At 46.3% G+C, this 25,717-nt stretch overlaps 1 protein-coding gene across 2 annotated transcripts in view; it reads right to left on the minus strand.

Annotated features, from left to right (window-relative positions):
- Positions 1-2,088: 2,088 nt before the first annotated feature.
- Positions 2,089-25,717, minus strand: part of Trub1 (TruB pseudouridine synthase family member 1) — a 95,434-nt gene continuing 71,805 nt past the window's right edge. The window contains exons 8-9 of one of the 2 annotated variants that reach the window (XM_085694153.2): positions 24,887-25,006; positions 2,089-2,437 (exon numbers count right to left, since the gene is read on the minus strand). In XM_085694153.2, the coding sequence (XP_085550279.2) occupies positions 24,891-25,006 (116 nt within the window). In that variant the 3' untranslated portion in view covers positions 2,089-2,437; positions 24,887-24,890. Of the gene's footprint in view, positions 2,542-24,886; positions 25,007-25,717 lie in introns of both variants that reach the window. The other variant, XM_085694154.2, reaches the window with a different exon arrangement.

Raw genomic sequence — 25,717 nt, forward strand, 5'->3', positions numbered from 1 at the left:
TGTTTCATCACAGCAACAGTAATGCTAATTAAGACAGAGATTGGAGCCAGGAGTGGGGTATTGTGGTGATAGACCCCAATGGAGGCCAGGGCATTATAGACTGATTTTAAAACTTTGGGCTAGAAAAGGCATTGAGCGTTCATAGCTTGGTGAGAGTTCCGTGGGAGCTTGAAAGATAAGCGGTGAGAGAAATACAGTTGATGGAGTCTCGGCACGTGACATCCCAGAGGGGAGGTTTGAGAGTCACATAATGACTCAGTTGGGGCCATTACATACCTGTGGTTCTTCTTAGCTGGAGCGGAAGAATTGACTGTGATCAGTAAGATATATCAGAAAAGTGAAACCTTTGTTTTGCTGGGGCAATGAGGACCCATTAGTTACTGATGTGTGCACGTGTGTGTGTGTGTGTGTGTGTGTGTGTGTGTGAGTGATATGTACATGTTCAGGTGGGCATGCAAACTTGTGAGTAGGCATGTACATAGCCTTGTCTGGTCCGGGAATTGGGTATCTTCTTCCATCACTCTCCACTTAGTTTTTGAAACAGGATTTCTTACAGTTTATTGTTTCTACAAGTCTGGCTGCAAACAAGCTCCATGAATTCCACCCAGCTCCCCAATCCAAGTGTTGGGGTTACAGGCACACACTGCTGCACTGGCCTTCACATAGTGCTGGGGATTCACACTCAGGTCTGCAAGCTTACACAGCAGACACTTTGCCTACTGAGTCATCTCTCGTCCCTAGCTACTGGCTCTTTTAACTTCTTGTGTAGTCTCCCTGATCCTTCCCTGCTATTGATGCTCTTACAATTGAATCCTGTCTTGTGCTTCTCCTTCTATTCCACTCTCTTCGTGACTATTAAACTATCTAAGTGCCCAGTTTGCAGATAGGACATTTAGCATTTGACCTGGGTGTGCATAATAAAGCAAATTTGGCTCAGAACTTCCCCTTACTTATAATTTCTCCTCAGATGTTACTGATGTAAATGCTGGTTGTAGCGGGAAGCAGATAGAGAAGCCTGTTAAATTAGGGTTTTTATAATTAACCTGCTTGAGCTCTCGCTCTAATTTAGAGGCACACAGGAAGTTCATACATTTCTTTTTTGGGCTGTAATTTTTTCCAGTTTCTGTAAATCTTACACATTAACCTTGAAGCCATGTGATTTTTTTTTCCCCTGAAACTCTTCAAATTCTTTAAATAAACCTGGGGGTTGGATGGGACTGGCTTTTTCAGCCTCACAAATTCAGCATTTGAAACCCACTCTCCTTTCTTTGTTTAAGATACCGTCACTGGATCCATTCAAAGGGAAAATGCACGCAATCATCTGGCAATCCACTCAGGACGAAGGCGAGTTATATATATGAGAAGCCATCTTCTTGTTATTTATTAAAACACATGTGAAATTAATGTTTTAATCCATTCACTGTTTAATTAAAATATTTTTTATGGCGCTCCTGGTATGCGAAAGGCAAGCTTTCATGTGAATTTATTCTTTTCCTTTGACGTTAATATGGTCCAGGCCTTTAAAATTTCTCTGCAGACTGCTGGGCTCAGACGAGCCCTGGGCCTGAAAGGGCAGCCACCACGAGGGTGGGAACAGCACAAGGAAGCTGGACCGTGCTTGGCACTGCTGACATTTGCAGCCAAATGATGCTTGGTTGTAGGGACAGTCCTCTGCTTTGAGGAGAGTTTAACGGCATTCCCAGTCCTACCAACTGGGCGCTGGCAGCACTTCATCCTTCCGTTCCTCAGGTGTGACATGGCTGATGGGAGTCAAGCACACACTTGCTGAAGCCCCACCCAGCTACAGTGATTCTCAACGTGCCAATTTCTGCTCAAAGTGTATTCCTGGGCCAGTGAGGGGGTTCAGTGGGTAAAGATGCTGTTAAACCTGATAGCCTGAGCTCAATTTCTGGGATCACATGTGGACAGCAAAAACCAACTCTTCAGACCTCCACCTGCACGGTGTGGTGAGTACTAAACCACACACGCACATATACATGCACACACACAGGCACACACACATACATGCACACACACACACACACCACCACCAGCAGCAGCAGCAACAACAACAAATATAGTCCGAAATGTTTCTAAAAATGCATTCCTTTTGCTTCCTGTAGATGATAATACCCCCGCATAATCTGTGCAGTGAGACTCCACATCAAACAAATTCCATTTCTGTTTCCGCCACCAGAAATAATAATGTCAGGCGCTCTCTTCCCAAAATAAAGAGTGGAGAAGTAGTTTTTGACCCAGACTTAGCGTTAGCATTGAGTTTTCCTGAGCAGGTGTAAATCTGCAGGAGTGGCCTTTGTGCTAGAGCAGTGTCCCTTGTCTTCTGAGGCTGTTTTAGTGGTGTGGTGACGGAGATACTGGTGCTCAGTCCTGGACACTGGGACATCACATCAGGTGTTTCCAGACTGCCAGCTTCTCACTGCAGAAAGAGCAGGGTACACCCATTGTTCTGTTTATAAGGTACCAACCGCATTCAGAAGCTCTCCATCCTCACGACCGGCCGCACCTCCTAACACGATCTCTCTGAGAATAAATATTATGATATTAGAATAGGGAGATAGGATACAGATATCGAGTTCACAGTGTCTTTCATGACTAACGCAAAGTGGTGCAAAGGAGCCGCCACATGAACCAGGAACAAAGGAACATGGAACTGCACAAGTCCACGTGTTTCACAGTTAGCAGAACTGTGAAAAGGAACGCCAGCCCTCACACTGCTCTGTATGAGGTATCTAGCAATCTGATTAAATTTCAGGTCTCTAGATCCTACCAGTAGAGAGTTTCACTTAGGAGATCTGGGGAAGGCATAAGTTTTCATTCTTTTAAGATGTATCCAAATGATCCTCCGCAAGTGGGCTAACATTTGAACATATCTACCTGGGTTTGAGGATGTTGTTTTGTGGTAGAATGTGGCTCTAAGATGTATCTCCAGTACTGGAAAAAAACAAAACAAACAAAACCTCTCTTGAAGATAAAGAATGGCTACTGGGCCTTGACATTAACACAGTTGGAGGCATTACAGAGTCACAAAAGGGTAAGACTTAAGAAGTTACGAGGGCACTGACAGCCTTAGTCACACCAGAAGGGCAGAGTCTCTGGAAGGACAATATCCATTTAAGAGTGAAGAGTGAGCACAGCCTTGCCCAGCGATCCACTGTGTCTTCCCCGAGACAGCATATCTCCTCTGTGAGAACGAGTACCTAGTGTCACCTTAGCCTAAAGTCACCAGACATTCAAAATATTTAACTAGCTCCTTCTGCATTCCCTTGGGGGAATGTCCTGGGGCAACTCTCCTCACAATAAATTAATAGCTAGTCCAATGATATGTATATATGTATGTATATATATGACTGTGGACTTGGATGACACGAATCCTTCCCAGAATCTAGGTCTATTTATTCAACATGCTGACAAAGCTAGGTGGCCCAGTCTAGAATCATAATGGTGAAAAGTTAATAACTATAAAACTACGGGTTTGTTGGTAAGATTTTAGCAGAGAGTCTAGAAGGGGGAGGTAGTACCTACATTTGTGTCCTTGACCAGTCTTCACGAGTCAGACACCTGTGCTCACATGCCCACTGCAAGTGGTAGGACAGCGGGCAAGGTGCTGCTGGGTCTTAGGTCAGGGTCGATCACATTGCTCACTCAAAGCTTCAAACCGTTAATGTGGTCTCATCAACCCTTTATGTGTGTGTAGCCCCTGTGCAGAGCAGCAATAGCCTTCAGCACGCAATTCCAGCCGACTTTTACAGCTACATCGTGAGCTAAGTATAAAAGATACTGTCCTCTTTTATATATGAAGAAACACTCAACTGCTTGCCTACGGTTAAACAGCTGGTACACAGCAGAGCAGAGACATATGGTAACTACATTTGTTGAATGTCAACCTGGAGGCCAGAGACATTAATGTCTTGTCTAGTCTTGAAAGCCATCTTATGAAGGAGACCTTATTGGCTTACTTTGCGCGTGCATATGTGTATAGATGTAGAGGTCACAGGTCAACCGTGTGTGTTATTCCTCAGGAGTCTGGATGATGGTTCTCAGCCTAAGTATGGATTGGCATTATAAAGAAATTTAGTTGTCATGAAAGAAAACGTTAGATGAAATTTTTTAGATACTTCTCATTGGCATTATTACTGAAATTCTAGTCAAATTTTGTTGTCAATTGTCCACGTGGTGATAAAGAAATATATGAATGAGTTGTTAACCTAGATTCACAAATCATGAACTACATGATTTTCAAATTTCAGCCTCGCTTCAAGAAAATTGACTTCTTGCTCATCTGACACATGTATTTTGAAGCAGAGAATCCAAGCAATACTTAACCATATCGCTAATTATAGTATTCAGAAGGCTTCTTGCCATGAGGCTCTCGGATAACTACAGTCATGTGATCTTTTTTCTCAGGGTGGGCTCAAGATGGAGGTAGAACTGCCAACTCCATCTGAGAGATCACAAGCCTGTGGTTCTGCACAGACCTTAGGCATACTCGTGAAGGTAATTGGTGATCTTAACAGCAGCAAGGAATCCTAGCTCAGGATAGAACCACACAGACACGATCACTGTTCATCAGATCCAAGCACTCTGTGCCCAAGGGTCAGGACAACTGTCTGCTAACAGCTTAGGTAAACGTGGGCACACAGGATTTCGCTTACTCATTCCTTCTCGTTCCTAGTTACAAGGAAAATTATGAGTCAGCATTTATTTCCTATGGTTTACCTTGTCTGACCTAGAGATTCTTCTATAGCTCCTGAAAAAAAAATGATGTTTTATTGAAATAGTTTTGGTTCAGTGTATCATATCTGCACACTAACAATTAGAAGGCAATTCATCTTAAAATAATAAGGGCCCTGTGAGTGCTTGCCCAATTAAAAACTAAAATTTAATTATGTTCAATCACAACCTATGATTGGAGGACACTCTTTGGTCCAGCTTCACTCTTTCTCTGTGCCTTCCTTTCAAAGCCAAGCAGTCGCAGTGTGTGTGTGGACATCAGCTCCCTGGCTCTCAAACGCTCATTTCACGGACGACTGAAGACAGCAAGGCTCACTGTATTTCCGGTGCTCTACCCTCTCCGAGTGATGAGTGGCTTGTCATCTCTACTGTGACTAGAAAGTTGGAATAGCATTTAGGAATTCCAAAGTCCGGATCGCCAGGAAGCCCAGATCCTACTCACTAGAAGCCTGTGACTATCTTTGAATCTCCAGCAAGAGTGGAGGCACATCTTTAGGAGAAACGAGTCTGAATTTGGAGAAAAGAGGCTGAATTCTCAGGTTTTGGTGAAAACCTCTTCTCACCTACTGATCCTGATGGATTTAGGCTCTTGTCACATCTAATGTGTGCTGTGTGGTCAAGACATCACCTACACTAAGACAAGTGATGCTCCGTGTCTCTCAACACTGTCCCCCTTCTCGCTCAGTGTCTCTCGAGATCGTCCGCCTTCTTCCACGGGCAGTCAAGGTTCTTCTGCTCCTACACAGCAGCCCTCAGGTTGCTCCCCCCTGAAAAGCTTCATCCTTCCATGTCAGTCCCATCAGAGTCTCCCAAAGGACAAGGGACTGCACATCTCCAGGCACCACCATCCTAACCCCTTAATATTTCTCGTGCCTGGGTGTGTAGCTATGGAGTGGGGTGGAGAGGCCGGAGGGAACGGCAGTCTTGAGTGAATATCACGTTTGACCACAGACTTGAATTGGTTGATTGTTTAGATTTGTTTTCCTTGGTTTTCTAAATATATATTTAAATTTTTAGTACATTTTATTTATTTATTTATCTATTGTGTACACAAGTGTGGGGGCTCACTTGGCATGCATATGGAGGTCATAGGAGTCTGTTCTCTCAGCTCACATGTGGTATCAAATTCAGGTCATCAGTATTAGGGCTGGGGCTTTCACCCTGAGCCGTTTCGCTGAATCTTTTCCTCTCTCTCTCTCTCTCTCGCTCTCTCTCTCTCTCTCTCTCTCTCTCTCTCTCTCTCTCTCTCTCTCGGCCAGGATAGCCTCAAACTTGTGATCATTTTCCTGCCCCAGCCAGGCATGGACTCCCATAACTGACTTGATGACTGTTTTGACAGGCATCCTGCCACGTTAATCTAGCTTTCTGACTTTGTACTGTAATGAGCACCCCAGGAATAGTTAGGTTTTATAACAACACGTAAGATTTGGAGGGGCTCAACAAGGGCCACTGATGCAGTATTTGCTTATTGATTTTTTTCCCTGGTACCTACCGCTCTCTGATTGGCACAAGGAGAGCTCTCAAGAGATGCTCCTGCGTTACCCGCAGCTGCTTCAGGAACAGGACCACAACAGGGCCCTTAGCAGCAGCAGGAATGAATCAGTTTGGCAAGAGGATGCTCTTCTTTATCTAGGGAGAGATAAATGCCTCAACCTTAGCCCACAACAAGTCATTCTGAACCTCTGCCAGGCTGCCACTGCGGAGCAGTGAGCAAAGGGGCGGAGCAGCCAAGAGCTGGCTACATTTGGTTTCACAATCCGAGCATCTGCCTGAAGACACGACCCCACCACCTTCCCTCCCTGGGGAGCCTGCCAGCACCTAACCCTCGCAGGACAGCAAATACTTCCTCCCTGGGGAGGGAAGGCGATCAGAGACTGCAGAGTGGCCAAGCCCAGAAGGAACCCTCCATTTGATCTAGGTTAGAGGTCAACACAGTTTCCATCAGAACCCACAGTTCTTTCTAAGAGGTAAAGAAGCTTGCTGACAATGAACTGGTGTGTGTGTGTGTGTGTGTGTGTGTGTGTGTGTGTGTGTGTGTGTGTGTGTGTATGTGTGTGTGTGTACGTGCGCATGCATGTAGACACTAAGAGGCAGAGGAGATAAAGACAGAAACAGGCAGGTGGGCATAAGGAAGGGTTGAATAAATGAACATTCTCTGTGATGGATATAGAAAATGTGTTCTCCCACAAGCCAGTCCACAGCTAACGAGCACATCGGAGAGGTTCGACTTTGTGCCCGTTTTCCTCAGTGAATTCCAGCCATTACTTGAGAGCACTTCCCAAACAGGATGATGCTGCACAGTAAGTGGCCCCAGGGACTGCTTCCTTCAACCTTAAATCAAAAGCCATTACTACTGTCTGACAGCTGCTTGGCTAGTTCACGGCAGTAGCTTCCTGCATCCCATTGCACCCTTGACGGCTCCTGTCAACTGACCAAGTCAGCTGGAGTTGCTTCTTTGGTGCCAGGGGACCTGAAGGGACGCCTACCTCAGGTGAACCCTGCCTTTCATCCCTCACACCTTCCGAGTCCTTACAAGTCTGAGCATGACCTGCGGGCTGAACACACCCAAGCTAGGAAAGTGGATCAGAGGAGATGAATGTGTACTCATAGTCACGTGAGCCTTGCAAATCTCTATTTCAAGTCACTCAGATACATCAGCGAGAGTATGTGTGAATGTTCCTATTTTCCTCACACTAAAATACAATTAAAAGTTCAAGATGAGCCAAAAATTTTACACAGTCATCTAGAAATATAACATACCTAGTAGACATTGAGTAACAGCCAATGAAGTGGCTGTGATCACTGGACCCTGCTGCTTTGGGGCCTGTGGGGAGATAGGACAGCTTGGTAGGAGCCACACCCAGGAAGTAACTTCTTCCTAGGAGGCCCAACCTCAAGATTCTACCAACTGACACCGCAAGCTCATGGCCACGTCTACCACACAGGCCCTTGAGGGGTATTTAACTATAGCATTCCTCTTCTCGCGACACATGACGCTGGAGGCTGTGAGCCTGGATTCGGGTTTAGAGCATGTCTCATCTGAGCATCAAAGGTGCAAATGCTGACAGGCGCCCACTGGTAGCAAACCTGCTCTCCAGAAGCAAGGAGAGGCCATCCAGGGATGGGACTAGTATTGCAAGAAATCCACGGACGCTTTATTAAGGGATAAAATGGGGAGCGCACACATTCACGGATACAGGAGGAAATGACGTCTCCACCGTGGAAGGGGGAGAAAGCTCCGGACCAGGTCACTGATGGTGCATCAGACGCTCGCGTATCAGGAAAAAGCATGTCTATGGCCGATCACCTCCAAATGTCATTGGCTACACGGATCAAGCTCCGGCAACCGGCTAGGATCATTATAAAAGGACTGTGTTAGGGATTATGTAATTAGACATCTTATCACTGTTACAAACGTCACAGAAACAGCCCAGGGAGGGAGGACTGACTTTGTCTTCCTGTGCGGTCCATCAAGGCAGGGAAGACAAACTTACCCTGGGTACAGGAGCAGGTAAGTAGGATGTCTTACATGTCAACGGACCAGGAAGCAGAAGAGGCTTGGCCGTTGGCAGGGCAAGCTAGGCTCCGACTCTTAAGGCCCACCCCTCACTTGTCAATCTGATTGCTGGAATCCGCTAAGAGACTTTTCCAGGAAGGAGTGACCAGAGTGGGAAGTAGTCCCTTCTAGTGGGAGCCCGGATGGAAAGAGGGAAATCCAGTGAGGTTTGCTTTCCTGCTAACACCCGTGCTGGGGAATGGTCTGTCTTGCTCTTGCTTTGGCCACCACCACCACCATGTTTTGCTATCCCAGAATTCAGTTTCTTTGTCTTTCGACCAAGGGCTGAAGACCAGTGGCTCCCAGGATTCCCCCAGGCCTTTAGTGCCAGGTTGGAACTGCTGAGGGGCCCAGTCTCAAAGACTGAACAATTATAGGGCTTCTCCAGTGTGCAGCCATCTCTGGGATGCCTTACCATTTCATGCAAGTCAATCTAATAAATCCCCTTTTGCTACATATTCCTTCTATTGGTCCGTTCCTCTAGAGGACCCTGACCCATACACTCACAAATTTGTTTCTTCCGGCTTACACAGGCTCCCCAGCTTCCTACAACAGCATCACCCACTGGGGATCGCAGAACTATGGGAAACATCATGCATCTAAACTACAACGTTCGTGGGGTGGCAGGAGAATTTGTCTTCATGAATATCAGAATTTAGATGTGGGCAAGGCGAATTTTCCTCTGTGTTATTAAAGTAGAGCAATTTTTCATTATAAATGATAACTATTTCTGTTTAGGCTGATAAAAGCCTGCTGAGAGCATCCAAGGCATACATTCTCCTTTCGGCCATCATACGGGTCTGGACCGTGGCGGTTGCTATGAAATGCACGAGGCTACTCATCCACAGAGGGGTGCAATTACTCTGTGCGCGGAACCCTTTGCGGCCTGGGAGCCATTTTAATTTTACTGGTGTTAGAATTTGCTGTTAAAGAGAGCTGGGGAGCTGGGCGAGACGAGACGAGGTTTGGAAGCTTCTGCCTTCCCTCAAGCGTTGAAACACACCAGGCAGAACCATCTCTCTTTGCAAACTGCAGAGCAACCAACACCGATCAATACGTTTGCACAGCGGCCAACATCCTGCTCCGTTTCCTATTGCCATGAGTCATCCAGAAGGCCGGGCGTTTAGTTCTGACACCTTGTTCCCTAAGTGCAAATGTTTATGATTTTTTTCTTCATTTCATAACAAAATGCTATTTAAAAATACATTACTTCCTGAGAAGTCAGAGGCAGAGATGGAAGCCACTGCATGTGTCCAGTGGTCCCGCATCTGAGCATGACAGTGCAGACACCAGCCTGCTGCAGCAACTCGGGTCCCTCGCTGCTGCTGCACAGCTGACGTGATGTGGTCCCAGAAGATCACAGATCTTGGAAGTTCCTTGGCCCAAACCTTGGAAGTTCCTTCTCTAGTGTTTAATACTCCAAGCAAACATTGGGTACAGCCAGAACCAGCTGTATGTGGTTTGGTTCCTCAAAGGCTGGTCCTTAGGTCACCTGTACCACAGTCATGTAGGTGGGAGGTAGGGGCTTCCCCAAGCGGAGGATTCCTGGGCTCCGGCACACCCTACCACATGAGAGCCTCTGAGAATGGAGCCTGCTCTTTGCTTCTCTTGTTCTGATATTCGTGTTGGTTTTTAAATGCATGTTTAAGTTTCGAATCATTTGCATCACTTTTCTTAGAAGATTTTTGTATATTTTCAGTCCACGAATAAAAATAGGGGGGAAACAATTGGCATACACGATGGGTATTCCAAAGACTCCCATTCATGTTTCCTCTTGATCTGATTCTTATAATAACTTCATGAAGTGGGCATCGTTTCCATTTTAGAGAACACTGAGCAAAGCAGAGACGCTAACCGGCTCAACATCATACAGCAAGGACTGAGATGCAGGAAAGTCTGGCTTTAGAGGCTAGACTTCAGCCCTTCACCAAACTGTTTTATATGCCGGCTTCTTGTAGCGTGGCCTGACCGCTACTCCCTGCTCATCTAACCAACACCTCATCCCTGGAGACTAACCTCTCATGCCTGACTCTGTGGTGCCTTCCTTCGCCCCCTGAATAGAGACCCCTTTTCCACGTGGGGAAGAAAGGATCTGGAACGGGAGCCAGGGGAGGAAGCTGAAAGTGTTTAGCGAGTATTTGGGGGTTCAGTTGTCACTCTTGGTCCTGAGGCTGATGAAAATAGCCGGACCCCACAAGGTTCACTGTCACCCAGTGTGGTTGGCAACCAAGCCATGAAATTCTATGCCAGGTTTTTTTCCTGGACGTGAGGTGAAATTTCTTTCCCCAGAGTTGCTCATTAGAGCAGATCAGAGTAAAAGACAGCTCGCGAAACGGAGGCCCCAGTCAAGACGCTCGTGACTTTCTGACCGTTGTTCATCATAGCCCAAGACTCGACAGATTTTGTTGAATAAATGAATGAATTTGAAATGATAGCATGTTGTTTTCTGAGCTGTCTCCCGTAGAAACAGTAGAGGCAGCGCAGTAGGCTTCCTGTTCGGAGGTCCTGCTTTGCTGCACAATCAGATGTGCCGGCAGACATGACAGTGTCTATCTGGATGTAATGCTTTGACCCAAAGGAGACTGCGTGAATAGCCTGACGTGTTCCAGAACAACGCTGGAGCATTATCATCCTCCTGTGTGTGCAGAACCGGTAGGCGTGAACGAGGGGCCCAGCCACCCCGAGAAGTGTGCCTCCTAAAGCTCGCCCTGGCCTTGAGCTGTCCTATGGTTCTTCCCGCTTTCTTTGGCACTTGGTGCCGTTTGCAGGCTCTGGCCACTTACACGGCTCCTGGTATCCGATTCTCTTCCAGTGGCCACCACGTCCATTTCCAGTGTGACAATTACTCCATCAGCCTCTCCGAGCAGGAAGATTTGGAAGGAGGGCCGCTGTTTTCCAGGAGTGCAATTATTGATGCGCACAAATAACTGTGCATGTAATTGGCTAATGGAGAGTGCGATCGGCCACATGTGGGCGTAATTAGCCACTTGCCCCTCATTCGGAGGGTATAATTATCAAAGTGGGCAATTTTATATCTGCAGATAATTGTACATGCAGGAGAGTCAGCTAGCAAATTCAGTCCTTAATTACTTTTCATGTCCTTGTTACCAGAGAAGCATCATAAAGTAAAGGTAACGTTTGTGTTTTGGATGAACTGTCCGCTCCAGCCACGGAGAAGATGCACTGAGAAGAACTGAGCAGGAATGGGCCTGGATCTTGTAGATGAAGCTGCACAGTCCTTGCCAGAAAAGCCCCAGCATCCAATTACCATGGACGTGACAGTGAAGCCCCCCTAGAGGTCAGCCATCTGCCTTGGCAGACAGCAAGGCTCCATTTTGCTCCTGCCCTGTTCGGGCATCATTTTTTTGCTTTAGCTGTTTTAGCATTTTTCCCACTTTGTGGTTTTATAATCTGAGAAGCGCCAGTTGGTTTGGCCCCGGTGAGTGATTTTGTTCCCTGCTGCAAGTGGGTCATTTTAGATGCCTTAACAATACCTGTAACCAGTCATTCATCCGGGATGTACGTAGAATAACAGAGTGAGAACACGCGCATCTCTCTGCGGTTTTTCCAAGTCCTTGGATGGCAGAGATTTTACCGTCTCTGCTGAGCCCCCTGCGTTCTGGTGGAAACAGCTCTGCAAAACTTTCCCCACTCTCCCACTCAATCACACGAAAATACACTTGCTAACAGCAGAGCCTAAAAATACATGTCACATGCAAGCGCAAGGGAGGTTTTACTGAAAAAAAAAGCATGAATTGACTCTTTAGGAATATGCAGGCTGAATAAATTTTTTAAAGAGGAACTATAACTCTCTGATTGCCCTGTCCTTCACCTCCACCAGACTATTATCTTCTGGAGAGGACGTTACAGCGACGTGGTGGGGATGGGTTTCTAAGGTCAGAAAGGGCCATGTACCATGCTGTGTAACGGTAGATAAATTACTTAAATATTTAGCCAGATTTTTTTCACCTAAATAGAATGCAAACAAAACACCGGACCCAATGTTTAGGCACCTTGTAAAGCTCAGGTAAGTGGTAGCTACATTAAAAGGGTTAAAAGCTTCCTTTCTTCATCTCTAGCATAGCCTGTTTCTACCAGGCACATGGCACCCCATGTCGTGTGTATAGAGTGTACAGGCTTCATCTACCCGATGGACAGGAATCTGGGCTTACACGTATGTGTAGTACACAGAGCCTCATGCCCATAGAGCAGTGAGGCTCGACCTTCCTAATGCTGTGATCTTTTAATACAGTTCCTCGTGTTGTGGTGAGCTCAAACCATAATATTATTTTCGTTACTACTTTGTTACTGTAATTTTGCCATCGTTATGAACTGTAATGTATTTCTGTGTCTTCCGATGGTCTTAGGGAGCACTCTTGAAAGAGCTGATCGACCACAAAAGGGTTGCAACCCGCAGGTTGAGAACCACTGGTGTAGGGGACCTTTCACAGCTACAGATGAACAACAGCCATTCCACAGTGCCATGTGGCAACTTGTTAGCGTGTGCTGAGCTAAGCCAAGGTCCCCCTTGCTTTTATGGCTTCCGGACTGACTCTGTCTTCTACACTTTCCTCTCCCTGCTGTGGTCGTCCTCACAAATGCCGTTGGGGGTTTCTAATCTCTGTTTCCGTTTCTGTAGCTTGCTGGCCTCTGTGGGCGATCGGCTCCGCCCTCCCAGCTGACCGTTCCTTAGACATCTGAGTGTCCCCTCCTGAATTCTCGCTGACCTTGTCCCGTCACCTCGCCTTGCCACCGACCTGTGTCTGTTTCATGCTCACTCTGCGTTCAGCCGCCTCGTGTTGATAGCTTGAAACTGGTGACAGTGAAGACATGTACAGTGCAGAAGCAAGCAAAGGGGACATACCAGGGCCTCTCCTCCAGAAGAGTCGGGGTCAGACGTTTGCCAACACCACTGTGTATACATGTTTATATTCGTCTCGAACCCCTTTGATGGTGCACTAGTCTGCTTTTCAAATCCTCTCCTATGGGAAGGCCCAGCCTCTCCAGTCTCTAACCCCAGCGCACTGCTCACAGTCCATGCCTAGCCTTCAACACTTGGTGCTTGTGGGGAAAGCAATGCTTTAATGACTGGACTCCTCTTGACACTGACCATAGAGATATTCATATTATCTTTTAAAATGAGAGAAGAGTCATACGAGGGTCTTTTAATAGATAATCCTATTGTCCTCTCTCTCTCTCTCTCTCTCTCTCTCTCTCTCTCTCTTTGTCTCTCTCTGTCTTTCTCTGTCTCTCTCCCCCCACTTCTGGTTTTTCAAGGCAGGATTTTTCTGTGTGACCCTGGCTGTCCTGGAACTCACTCTGTAGACCAGGCTGGCTTCAAACTCAGAGATCCACCTGTCTCTGCCCTCTGAGTACTGGGGTTAAAGGCTGCACCACCACCTCTCGGCCTATCTGCCCCTTTCCTGGTCCAGCTTTATTACTGTGTAACCCTTCAGGTGGTGACTTTCATGTGTCGTTTGATGCTTTTTGCCCTCGCTTCAGAATGGAATTCTTCACTGCACAGCTCGGCAGGCGTCCCTTAATGCGCCTCTGATAGAGTTCCTCCCTCAAGGGATCAAATCGTAACTATTACCTTGCTGAAATTAAGCACCCGCAGTAATGTGTTTACCGTTGCAGAGAGCAGGGTGTCTCTAACATGCCAACTAGCGGCCCTCCTTGTTTGCCCACTTGTTATACCCCTGGGTATAATCAGGAAGCGGGAGGCGAGGCAGGAAGGTATAAAATGGGTGAAAAAGAATGTTCAACAAGGGCATGGCTCACTTCCCTGTGACCTCTGCACAGGGCACACTGGGCCGGGAACTCTGGCTTGAGTCGTTGGTTAGGAAGTGTGAGCGATTTTAAAAACAAGTTGAGATTTCTGACTTTTCCTGGGAAATCTTCAGGGTTGGCCACGCTGAGTTGCATTCTTCCTCGGAACACACTTGGCTGCAAGTGAGCAACAGCTGCTCCTTTGAAAGGCCCCAGGCATCCTCCGGCTGGAACAGCTCCCACCTACCCTCTTCCCCACCCATGACGGTTTTCCTCAGAGCCAGAACCACTCACTCCTGTGGTCTGCAGGTCATCTGAGTCTGTGACTTCTAGCCTAAAGGAGCCAGCGAGCGAGCTCAGATTAAATTTCCCCCTAAAACAAGGGTGTCCGGTATCTGTGGAATCTTGTTATTCATCGTGAACCGTCATGGTCCATTATACCAAGTAGATGCTTCTCTAGCAAGGATGAAGTGCTCACTGGGATGAGAGAAGAATCGGTCCAAGCAGGCTCGCCAAAGCTCAGGGGCATTCTCCTAATGCGTAGGGTGCAGAGAGTCACCCACAACATTTTAGGCTCTGGCCTCTTGATTGTGGAGAAATCCCCTGCAGACCTTACTGGATCAGGGGATCTCTGAACCAATACATCAGCCAGGCCCCTGTGATCAGGAAGATTTATATTGAATTGAGATTTCAGTGCTTCATAAAAGGCCCAGAGTGCTGACAAAGTCTATCATCCTGGTTAAGATGGTTTTTTTCCAAGTTTGGCCTCACTTTCCTCACAGAGAAAGCAGAGCGAATTTTCCGAGATGCTAAATAAACTAAGCCCTTCCCACTGCTCCTTTTAAGAGGGCTCATCACTGGTTTGGAGTTTTATTTTTAATTTCTTAATTCCTATTAAAATAATCTCCTTTGTACTTGGATATAGAAGAAAGCAGAGTTGGAGAATGTTATTTTTCTCACCACTTTGACCTTACAGAGAGCGCCTGGCGTGAACTGAAGGGGGCCCTGTGAGCCTAAACACGAATTTGAAGACCTATGAGGTCCCCCCTCCCAAGCATCTGGTGCTGGCTGACATGAGCGAGAGTGACCACTAATTAGAGCGGAACAAAGTGGATGCCTCGCCTTTTTGGTAGAAAATTAAAAACCGAGAAACTGCTGCCCCCACTTTTGATGCGACCCGGCTGCCGGGAAGCAGCGCCTGTGAAGAGGCCTCTGAGCTGAAAGGAGGGATAATGAAAATATCAAGGTGCTAATTGAATTCCTAGCTTCTCCTCGCTCCATGCCAAGGTGAAAAAAGAAAAGAAAAAGTAAATAAAAATATGAACAGCTGAAGCAGCTTCAGTTCTAAAGATTTGAATGACCCAAATGGGCTCCTTCTCAAATTAAAAAACTAAAATAACTAAACTGTTGCCAGCTGCAGTTGAGGTTAACGGTGCAGTTTATGAACTGTTCCTAAGGAGGCTGTTCCAAAATAGGAGCAACAGTGCTATCTTAGTGAACATCTTATTTATCACATATGGGGGTGAAATAAACCTAAGGGCTTCATTTAAAGCTGCATTAATTTACTGTTACACTGGATACTTTCTTTTGTGAGACATGGTCTTATATTGCCCTGGCTGGCTTAGAGCGTGCTGTGCAGACAAGGCTAGCCGCAGCGCAGAGATCCGCGCTGTGCAGACCAGGCTAGCTGCAGCGCAGAGATCCGCTTGCTCCTGCCTCCCAAGTGCTGGGATTAAAAGGCATCTGCCACCACGCTGAGAACAAGATAAACATTTAAGGTGAAGACAGCTAATATACATTTAGATTATATCAAATGCTTTTGAATACTTAAGTACAAGTTTTGATTTTTTGGCTAACAAGTCAAAATAGAAACCAGAGCCCTTGAACGAGCCTTTTATGCCCTCTAGCATGTATTGAGTAACCATTTTATACCTGATGCTTTGTTGAACACATCTTCTAAGTTTGTTCCTACACAATCAATCATTACTCTGTTGTATAAGTAGACAGAGGCTGCGGGAGGCTAAATACTTAAGGTCGTTCAGTAAGTAGATTTGAAAGAGATCCAACAAATCTCAGGTGTTCAGGACCACGTCTTTGACAAGTTTGGTTTTGACTGTGTAGCCCATAGATTTTAAAACTCAAAGTTCAGAGTATTTCCTTTTATATTTATTTATTTGTTCATGTATTTGCTTGTTTGCTCATTTATTTCTGTCTGTATGAGTATTTTGCCTGCATATATATATGTGTGGACCATTTGTGTGCCCATGGGGGCCAGAAGAGGGTATCAGACCCCTGGAAGTGGAGTTGCAGGCTCCCTCAGTATCACAAGCACCCACTTCAGAGTCCGTGCTGATGCCTGCTCTCTTCGCCCTAACCGTCTCTAGCTCTTGGCCTTCCCTCCCCTGAGCTTCCCTTCTCCTCATCACTCTGCTCTCTCGGCTCTGCTCTCGCTCTTTGCCTTCCTCTCTTCGTCCTTTTTCTTGACCTCTCTTGGTTTCCTTTGCTCCTCTTCCTTGGCTGCCTCTTTGTCTTTGTTCTTCACATCCCCTCCTCTCATGGCCAAGTCCAGTCTGCTGACCACGTTCAGTCTCTCTCTCTCTCTCTCTCTTTCTCTCTCTCTCTCTCTCTCTCTCTCTCTCTCTCTCTCTCTCACACACACACACACACACACACCTTGGAGCAGTCAGTGCTGTCATCTGATGTGGAAACCCTCAGTTATACACACAGATGCACACATTAGGGGATTAACCCTGCAGCTATTTGGAATAAAACCTAGGTACTGCATGCTGGGGCACAGAAAAGTGTGGGGTGGGGAGGGAGGGTGAGAAGCATGATGCCAAGACTGCAGAGAACTTAACAAATTCCCTTAGATTTACCAATTAGGTTGGAGGGCATGGGTCACCTCTGCTGCACAATTTAGCAAAGAAGACATTGAGACAGAAGGTATTAAAGAGCTATTTAAAAACTGTTAGTACACAAGAAAAAAAAATAAGATGTTAGCTAGCAAGAAAACCAAGGTCAGGGAAGATTTTGTTTGCTTTCAACTTTTGCTGTTTCAAGTCCTTGGTAACAACGCAAGAGAAGAAAATCTAGAGTAAAAGAAAAATTTCCTCGCTCACAGAACCCATTCTGAAAGAGGCAACGATAAATTAAAACGTGATTTGAAGTCAGCCATGACATAACCTTCAAGACTACAAGGAATCAGAGTGAAAGCAAAGGCCTTGGAGAATGTGGCTCTACAATGAAGTCATTTTGACAGCCTCTTTCTTGGAGGTACATTTAGGATTATTTGAGTTGTCATCTTCTCTAGGAAGACTTCACTTTAATTACACAAATGTTGAATATTTTTCAAGATAAGAAATGGTAGGGGAATCTGCTCTGAACTCCTTAGCCTTCAAACAGCCATGTATGAGATCCTCTTTGGAGAAAGACAGGGAGGTGGAAATAAGTGAGCTGGGGCCTCCGAAATGAGGCCTGTGAACTCTATCTCAGCGGTTTTAGCCAAGATCTTTAAAGGGCCAGTGGAGGAGACTTATTACTTCAAATATCACAGCTCTAGGGCTTCCTAGGCAAAAAAGTGATGGCTATTAGTGAAATACCTATAAAGACAGCAAGGAAAAGGGAAAAAAGCTAAACACTTGAGCCTGCCATTTTAAAAGCCACCTAGTCTTTCAGGTATCATCATTTTGTGGCAAACCAAAGGAAGATCTAAGCACCTAGAGAGCTTTCTTACCCTGACAGACCCTGATACCAGGCATCCTGGGATTTAAGGTGTAATTGTTTTGCTCTGAGCTTGAGTGCAACCAAAGGGGAAAATTGAATTTGACCTGGTAGTGGACGGGGGCAGCAGCAGGGGCGGAGGGGCTTGGTGGACTAGAGTTCTTGGTATGTGGCCTGGCAGACCAGGAGGAGCTAGAAATGCCTGCTGGCCTTGGATTTTCCACTTTGTAGCTGAGAATCCTGTATAACTTACAAATATTTTTGAGGTTAATTTCCCTCAACTGTAAACTGACTATACTCAGATCTTACATGGTGAGATTAGGGTGGAAGGTCGAAGTTCATTCAAGAAGTATGCATCATTGCCACTATGTCCAGTGCTGGAGAGGCACCAAGGAACGAGACATTTGTATGCATAGGATACAGACAGGAGAGTCTTAACTGGGTGCTGATGCAAGGAGCAGAGAAGAAACAGCCAGTGCAGCTCCCAGCCTGCAGGGTCCTGTACAATGTTGCCAGCTTGTTCTAGTTTTGCTTCCGTTACTGTGTCTTAGTTACTGTTTTATTGCCATGCTAAGACGCCAAGACCAATGCAACTTATAAAGAAGGAATTTACTGAGCTTATAGTTTCAGAGGGAGAGTCCATAGTCATCAGGGGTGGGGACGTGGCATCAGGCAGGCAAACAAAGCACTGGAACAAGAGCTGAGAGTTTATATCTGATACATAAGCTCAGTCAGTACTAACTGGGAATGGCGTTGGCTTTTGAAACCTCAAAGTCCACCTGAGCAACACATCTCCTCCAATAAAGCCACACCTCCTAAACCTTCCCAAACAGTTCCACCTCCTAGGAACCAAATATTCAAATATATTAGCCTATGGGGGCCAGTCTCAATCAGATCGCCGCATTCAGCTTACAATTCCAGGCTAAAATCCATCATTGCAGACAGGTGGAGAGAGCACTTGAAGCAGTCAGTCATATCCACAGTAAGGAGCTGAGAGAGGATGGAATGCATGTGTGCTTATTTGTTCTCAGCCCTCTTCAGCCTCACTGGTCCAGGATCTCCTGCCTGGAGACCACAGCTAGCTGGGCATTCCCACATCAGTTAATTTAATTAGAACAATCTCCCACGACAATGATACACATCCAAACTAACCCAGATAACTCCTCACTGAAACTCTTCTGGGTCATTCTATGTTGGGTCAAGTTGACAAACCTGTCACTACACCTCTTCAATCAAGAAGTGGGCTCTGTGCTTGCTCCCTCTGGAACTGTGAGTTTCATGTCCAGACAGCATATGTGCAAGTTACATTATACAAAGTCCAAGGTGAGGTCACGTGAGAAGACAAGGCTGCCACTTTGCCTACTGGAGAACACCTTTAGCTGTGGCTCCAGTGCAAAGATCCTGCTGCCCCGAGGCCAGCACTCAATGAGGAAATCCAGACTGGCCCTCGAGGAGAGGCCACATGATGGGCTCCGACCCAGCCTGCCTTTCTAATCCTGCCCACCCTCCGACTGCCAAAATCCAGAACAAGCAAGTAAGGACTTCTGTCTCTGTGAATTCAGGTGGGCTAAAAGAGAACTGTTTGTGGGTTCCTACGAGTGTCTGATGTGTTGTGGCGCGACTGGAGCAGCAGCCGATCACTAGAGCAGGAGATGAGACGCGTGGAGATGTAGGGAATGACATCCACTCAGACAACGGATGCACAATTGGAGCTACGGGTGTTTGGAGAAAAGTGTTCTAGAGGAAGAGAGGGTGGCTGTGTGTTCAAGGAGATCGGGGTGTGGCTGGAGCAGAGCCGGGAGGAAGACAAAGGCAGCAGATGAGGGAAAGAGCAGACACTGTGGGGCTGGTGGGTTACCATGATACCCCTTTGTACTCTGAGTCAGGGAGATGGGGTGGTTGTGAGCATGGGGTGGTTGTGAGCATGGGGTGGTTGTGAACATGGGGTGGTTGTGAGCACTGGGTGGTTGTGAGCACTGGGTGGTTGTGAACATGGGGTGGTTGTGAGCACCGGGTGGTTGTGAACACGGGGTGGTTGTGAACACGGGGTGGTTGTGAACATGGGGTGGTTGTGAGCACTGGGTGGTTGTGAACACGGGGTGACTGTGAACATGGGGTGGTGTGAGCATGGGGTGGTTGTGAACATGGGGTGGTTGTGAGCACTGGGTGGTTGTGAACATGGGGTGGTTGTGAACATGGGATGGCTGTGAACATGGGGTGCTTGTGAACATGGGGTGCTGGTGAGCACTGGGTGGTTGTGAACACGGGGTGGTTGTGAACACAGGGTGGTTGTGAACACAGGGTGGTTGTGAACATGGGGTGGTTTTGAGCACTGGGTGGTTGTGAACACAGGTGGTTGTGAACAGAAGAGGCAGATGATTCTGGAGTGGCTTCTCTACTTCAACTGGAACCTTGATTCCAAGTTTCATCACGGCATCTTTAAAAATAAAAGTGGGGTTCAACAATGTGTCCCAAAAATGAAGTGCCTAACAGCAGTGGCGGGAGGCAGATCCACACTGTCTCTTTTTGGTCTTTTCCTTTTTTATTTATTTTTAAAATTTACATTTTAAATTATGTGTGTATGTGTTATGTGTTGGGGTCTATTCACAGTGAGTGCAGTTGCCCACAGGCCGGAAGAGGGCATCTGACCCCCTGGACTGAGCCGCCTGGTGCCAGGGCGGGGAGCAGAGTCCTTTACAAGGGCAGTGTGTGTCATGACTCCAGCTCTTCTGCCTGACTTCAGAAAGTATCTTTAGGTGGGTGATGTGGGATTCCCCTGTGTATGCTGTGAACACCATGGGTTAATAAAGAAGCTGCTTTGGGCCTGTTGCAGTGCAGAATAGGGCAAAGTGGGAATTCTGAGGAGACAGAGGAGGAGAGAGTAAGTGGAGTCAAAGAGGCACCATGTAGCAACCAGAGGACCGGTAAACCATGAGCCTCGTGGTAAAATATAAAATATTAGACATGGGATAATTTAAGATATAAAAACTAGCCAGTAAGAAGCATGAGATAATAGGCCAAGCAGTGTTGTAATAATACAGTTTCTGTATGATTATTTTGGGTCTTGGCAGCCGGGACACAAATGAGCAGCCTCAACTTACAGGTGGCCTATCCAGAACTTTGAGACCAGCCATTGCTGTAGCTTCAGCTCATCGTCGTCAAGTGCCTTTTTTTTTTTTGAGATTTATTTATTTACCATGTATACAGTGCACGGCCTGCATACCAGGTAAGGGCACCAGATCTCGTTACAGATGGCTGGGAGCCACCATGTGGTTGCTGGGAATTGAGCTCAGGAAGAACAGCCAGTGCCCTGAACCTCTGAGCCATCTCTCCAGCCCAGGTTAAGTGCCTTTTCAGGAGGAGGAAAAGCACACCCTGGATGCTGGAGGGAGAGGGTGGCCCTGGCTTCACACCCACGCCCTGGACACTGGAGGGAGAGCATCACCCTGGCAATCCAAAGCTCTGCCACTGCTGCTGATGACTGGGTGACAAACCTGTCTCCCTGCCCAGGTCCCTCCTCGTCGAGGGACAGAAGAATTCAACAGAAAGAACCTTACTAGTCTGAGAACTTCTGCCCTAGCTTATCTGAGCGACCGTGAGCAAGCCATTGAGGATTTCTGTCTCTATTCGTCTGTAAACTCAGGTGGCTAGAGGAGAATTGTCTTGGTGGTTACTACAAACATAAAAATTTTTATGCTCCCTAAGATCGAAGCCCTGTTTCTGTCCCTCTCCTTCTTCCTGGTCTCCTCCATCGTCACTCAGGCTGGAACAAGTCTGCATTCTCACCATGATCCCCAGGACCCGAATTTGGCCCTTCCACCATCTTTCTATGCCATACCTTCACTGGGACATTCAGTTTTCCAGGTAACCATACCGCCCCCCTCTCTCTGCCGCGGTTCTTGCTACCACCTTAATAAGACCTTAACCCACTTCGATGCAGATATGACTCCATTATAATCTGCTTTCCGGTCACCTGCCTGAACGGGTCTCTAGGCACCATTTTCCCCTAGCCTCATCTACCCATACCATAGCGCTTACATCACGAAATTATCTCCTTAACTTTGTGAGTACGTTTTACACTTGTTATCCCTTTTTTGTGGCTTCTAAAGCAGGAGCTGGCTACTGGCATTTATGAACTGCTTCTTGTTGAATAGAGGAGAGGACACAAAACACAAAAGGATGCATGTGCCATCATGAGCTGGGCTGCAGGACTTGAACCATAAAGAAAAGCCAAGCGTAGACTTACTCAGCTCATATGAAAGGCACGCATGCACTTTCAGTGGGGCTAGCCTACTAGAACACCTCACTCAAACACCACGCAGTCTAGATCCAACATTGAATCCCCACCCCAGACCCTGGCATAGTCCCCATTTCAAAACTAACAAACTAGCCTTTCCTTACCTATCGGATAAAATTTAAAAACAAACCACTATCTCTCTTTCCAGCCTTTTGTGATACCTTTTGACCTCACTTTCACTGACGCTCTTCAGTGGGTCTGGAAGATGGGTAGAATTCAGCTCCTTTGGTGGTCAGAACTACAAAGATGTGAATATTCACAAACACAACTCCACTATTTACTGTTTGAGACACCCTGCTGTGGGACAAGGATCTTACCCTGTAAACATGTGTTTCTTGTACTTGTTTAATAAAATGTTGATTGGTCAGTAGCCAGGCAGGAAGTATAGGTGGAGCAATGAGAACAGGAGAATTCTGGGAAGAGGAAAGATTCAGTGTGCAGCCATCCCCAGATGCAGAGGAAGCAAGATGAGAATGCCTCACTGATAAAGTTACCAAGTCATGTGGCTAACACAGACAAGAATTATAGGCTAATATAAGAGTTAATAAGAAGCCTGAGCTAATAGGCCAACCAGTTTATAATTAATGTAGACCTCTGTGTGTTTCTTTGGGACTGAACGGCTGCGGGACTGGGAAAGACAGATAAACCTCAGTCAACACCACCTGAATGGTTACTTTGCTTCTCTGGCTTTAATGTCCCTAATTAAACACAACAGACCTCTCAATGTCCTTAGACTCTACTAGGGTGAAGGACAGATCATCTGCAAGGAAATCGAAGTCCCTGCCATGTATAACCAAGTATGACATGTTCAAGGCTACAGTTCACCTACGTCTTGTCTCCCAGGGAAGTCATCCAAACTGGCAACAACAGGTCTCCATGGGGGAAATCTCTGTCTGGATAATGAGTGTCTTGATTGGTTCTGTGAGTAATGAAAATGCAGGCAAGTCAGAAAGCTATAATCCTAGTTAGGTGTTTTCCCTCATAGTGTAAAGGTTATTCCCATTTAAGAACGTTGGAAAGAGGAGATCCACATAGTAACAAAAGATACCGGGCCATATGTGTCAAGTTGTCTTTCCCTGAGAAGATAATTTGAAGCCCTAGCTCTCAGTACCTCAGACCGTGATCTTCTATGGAAATAGAGCCATTGGAGGTAAATGCATTAAGCTGAGGTAAAACTGGAGTAGAGTGGACCATTAAGTCATGCTGGTTGGTTTATTCATAAGACAGGGAGAGAGGCTCTACAGCTGCTGTTGGCTGAAACCAATTGCTGTCAGCTGTGGCCAACTCCACCAAGTTCCTTGACATCACAGCTAATGGTGAGACCCTGGGCCAAGACTGCTCTCACCACTTGCAGACAAAGTCTCAAAGACAGCAGAAAATCTTCATGATCTGATCACTGGAGAGAAAGCATTTTGTCACAAGAGTTCCCTTTTTACAGAATCATGCAAGGGTAGTGGTGTCCCACACCACAATGATGCTCACAGAAAGTCAATCTGAGAATGAGAACTTCATCCTGAGAAACACATCATTCTGGTACTTTGCTCATGGAAAATGCTGCACTAAACCCAAATGGCTACAAGTGATAGAACGGCAAGTCTATAGTCTTTAAGAAGGTGAAGAGGCTTGAGCATGGTATGTCAGGAGCCTTTATCACAACCTATTGGGGGCCATGATGCAATTACAGCTTATATCAATTGCTAATCAGATGTCAACCCACCAGAGGAAGTGTTCCCTGATGGGGTACTCTGTGAGCAAGTTTGGTGGACCACTGACTCTGGAAACTGTTGCTTTCATCTGTGATTTCGCCTGTGCAATAACAACTATATTTTCCCATTACCATGCGTTTTCATGAAATGTGTGATTGCATCTCAATCTTATGGGCACATATATCGGTGAATGATCAGGAAGATGGCTTCTCATTTAGATATATGATTTTGATATATAGAATATATACTAGGACATGCTTCATAACTCCATGAGGACTACAGATACTACAAAGTCTGCTTTGTTCCTTTTAGCTCAGACTAACTGTACACTCACTTTCACCTCAAAACAAGTTAAAACTAGAATAAAGGATTTTTGTAAATAGATCATAAGTTTGGAACTTTACAGCTATGCACGAGATCAGAGCCGCAGATGTCTGGCCAAGGTTACTACAAAAAGCACCCCGAGAGAAGCTTGCCAATTCTTTGCTTGCCAGTCTGTGGACAATAGACCCATGTCTCCAAGTTTGTCATTGGACAATGTGCCCACCCCCTGTATGGTTACAGTTTTACTCTTGAAACCTTGAATCCCTTGTGTTGCCATGGCAACAACTCGACTCCTTTTCACTTACCTTAGCAATGTGCTTTTTACCAATAAGAGGTAACTCTTGTAATTTCTTTATTGCTGCAAGGCTCCTGGGAGAAAGAGCATTTTTAGGCTAAGAGAGAAGAAGCCAGGAGAGAAAGTTAGAAGAAATTAGAAGTAGGACAGGAGAATTAGAACAGAAGCAGAAAAATAAAAAAACTGATCCAGTAAATCACATGTGAGAGAGTTTTTTCGTTCGCCCTCAGTTAGCAGAGAAAAAAGTCCTTTCGCTTGCTGCAGCGTGCAATTCTGAGCCCTGCAGAGTGTCTTGGGGCCCCAAAGATTGTTGTTAATGGTAGAAGCTGTGGGGTGCTCTGTGGGGAGGAACAGCAAGACAAGTAATAAGGCCCCCGTCGCCAACTGTTGACAGCTCTGGTGCTTTTAACTCGTATGCATCTATTTCCACTGCCAGACCGGCCATTCCTTCAGTGTCTTCCTCTTACCTGGTCACAAGAACCTGTGATCTTCATGTTCTTGCTGCAGCTCTTTGAGTTCCATATTTTCCTTATTCTGCTCCAAGTCTGGCTGCCTTGTAGAGTCACATTGGTGGTTATGAATCAACGCTAAATAAGAAAGAAAAGGTAGGACGAGGTGTGAAAACACAGTCAAAAGTGGTAGGATATCATGAGATGGTGGGGGTCGCGGCCGAGGTGCTACAAGGCAGGGGTAATCGAGGTTTTCCAGAGAATCACCCAGAGGCAGTGAGGACTTCCCTACAGAGTTCTCAGGGAGCATGGCCCTGCAACACCATGCATTGGGACTTCTGGGCTCTCAATTGTAGAGAGAATATCCACGGTCTTAAGCTACTGAGTTTGTGGGGCTTGTTATAGCAGCCTAGGAACCTTCCAGAAATAAAGAAAATCCATTCCTATACCATCAGACTTGAAATAAACCTGTAGTTTGTTAAAAATTGAAAGGACCCCTCAGTGGCTTTAATGAACAATGTCCCCCATAGGCACAGGTAATTAACACTTGGTCTCCTGTAGGTGGTGCTGTTTGGGAGACCATGGAGCCTTCAGGCAGTACAGCTGTGCTGGAAGCACACCACTTGGGTTTTATAGCCTGTCCTGCCTCTGGTTTGGTCTCTTTGTTCCCTGCATGTGGATGGAAATGTGACCTCTTAGATTCCTGCTCCAACTGGCTGCTTCCCTCACCACTATGGATTCTCCCTCTGGAGCCATACGCGAAAATGAACTCTTCCTTCTATAAGTTGCTTCTGGTCATCATCTTTGACCACAGTAGCCAAAAGTAACAAATACAATTCCTGAGATAAA

Source organism: Myodes glareolus, chromosome 7, assembly GCF_982192425.1.
Source record: "Myodes glareolus chromosome 7, mMyoGla1.1, whole genome shotgun sequence".
In the NCBI taxonomy this organism is placed as follows: Eukaryota; Metazoa; Chordata; class Mammalia; order Rodentia; family Cricetidae; genus Myodes; species Myodes glareolus.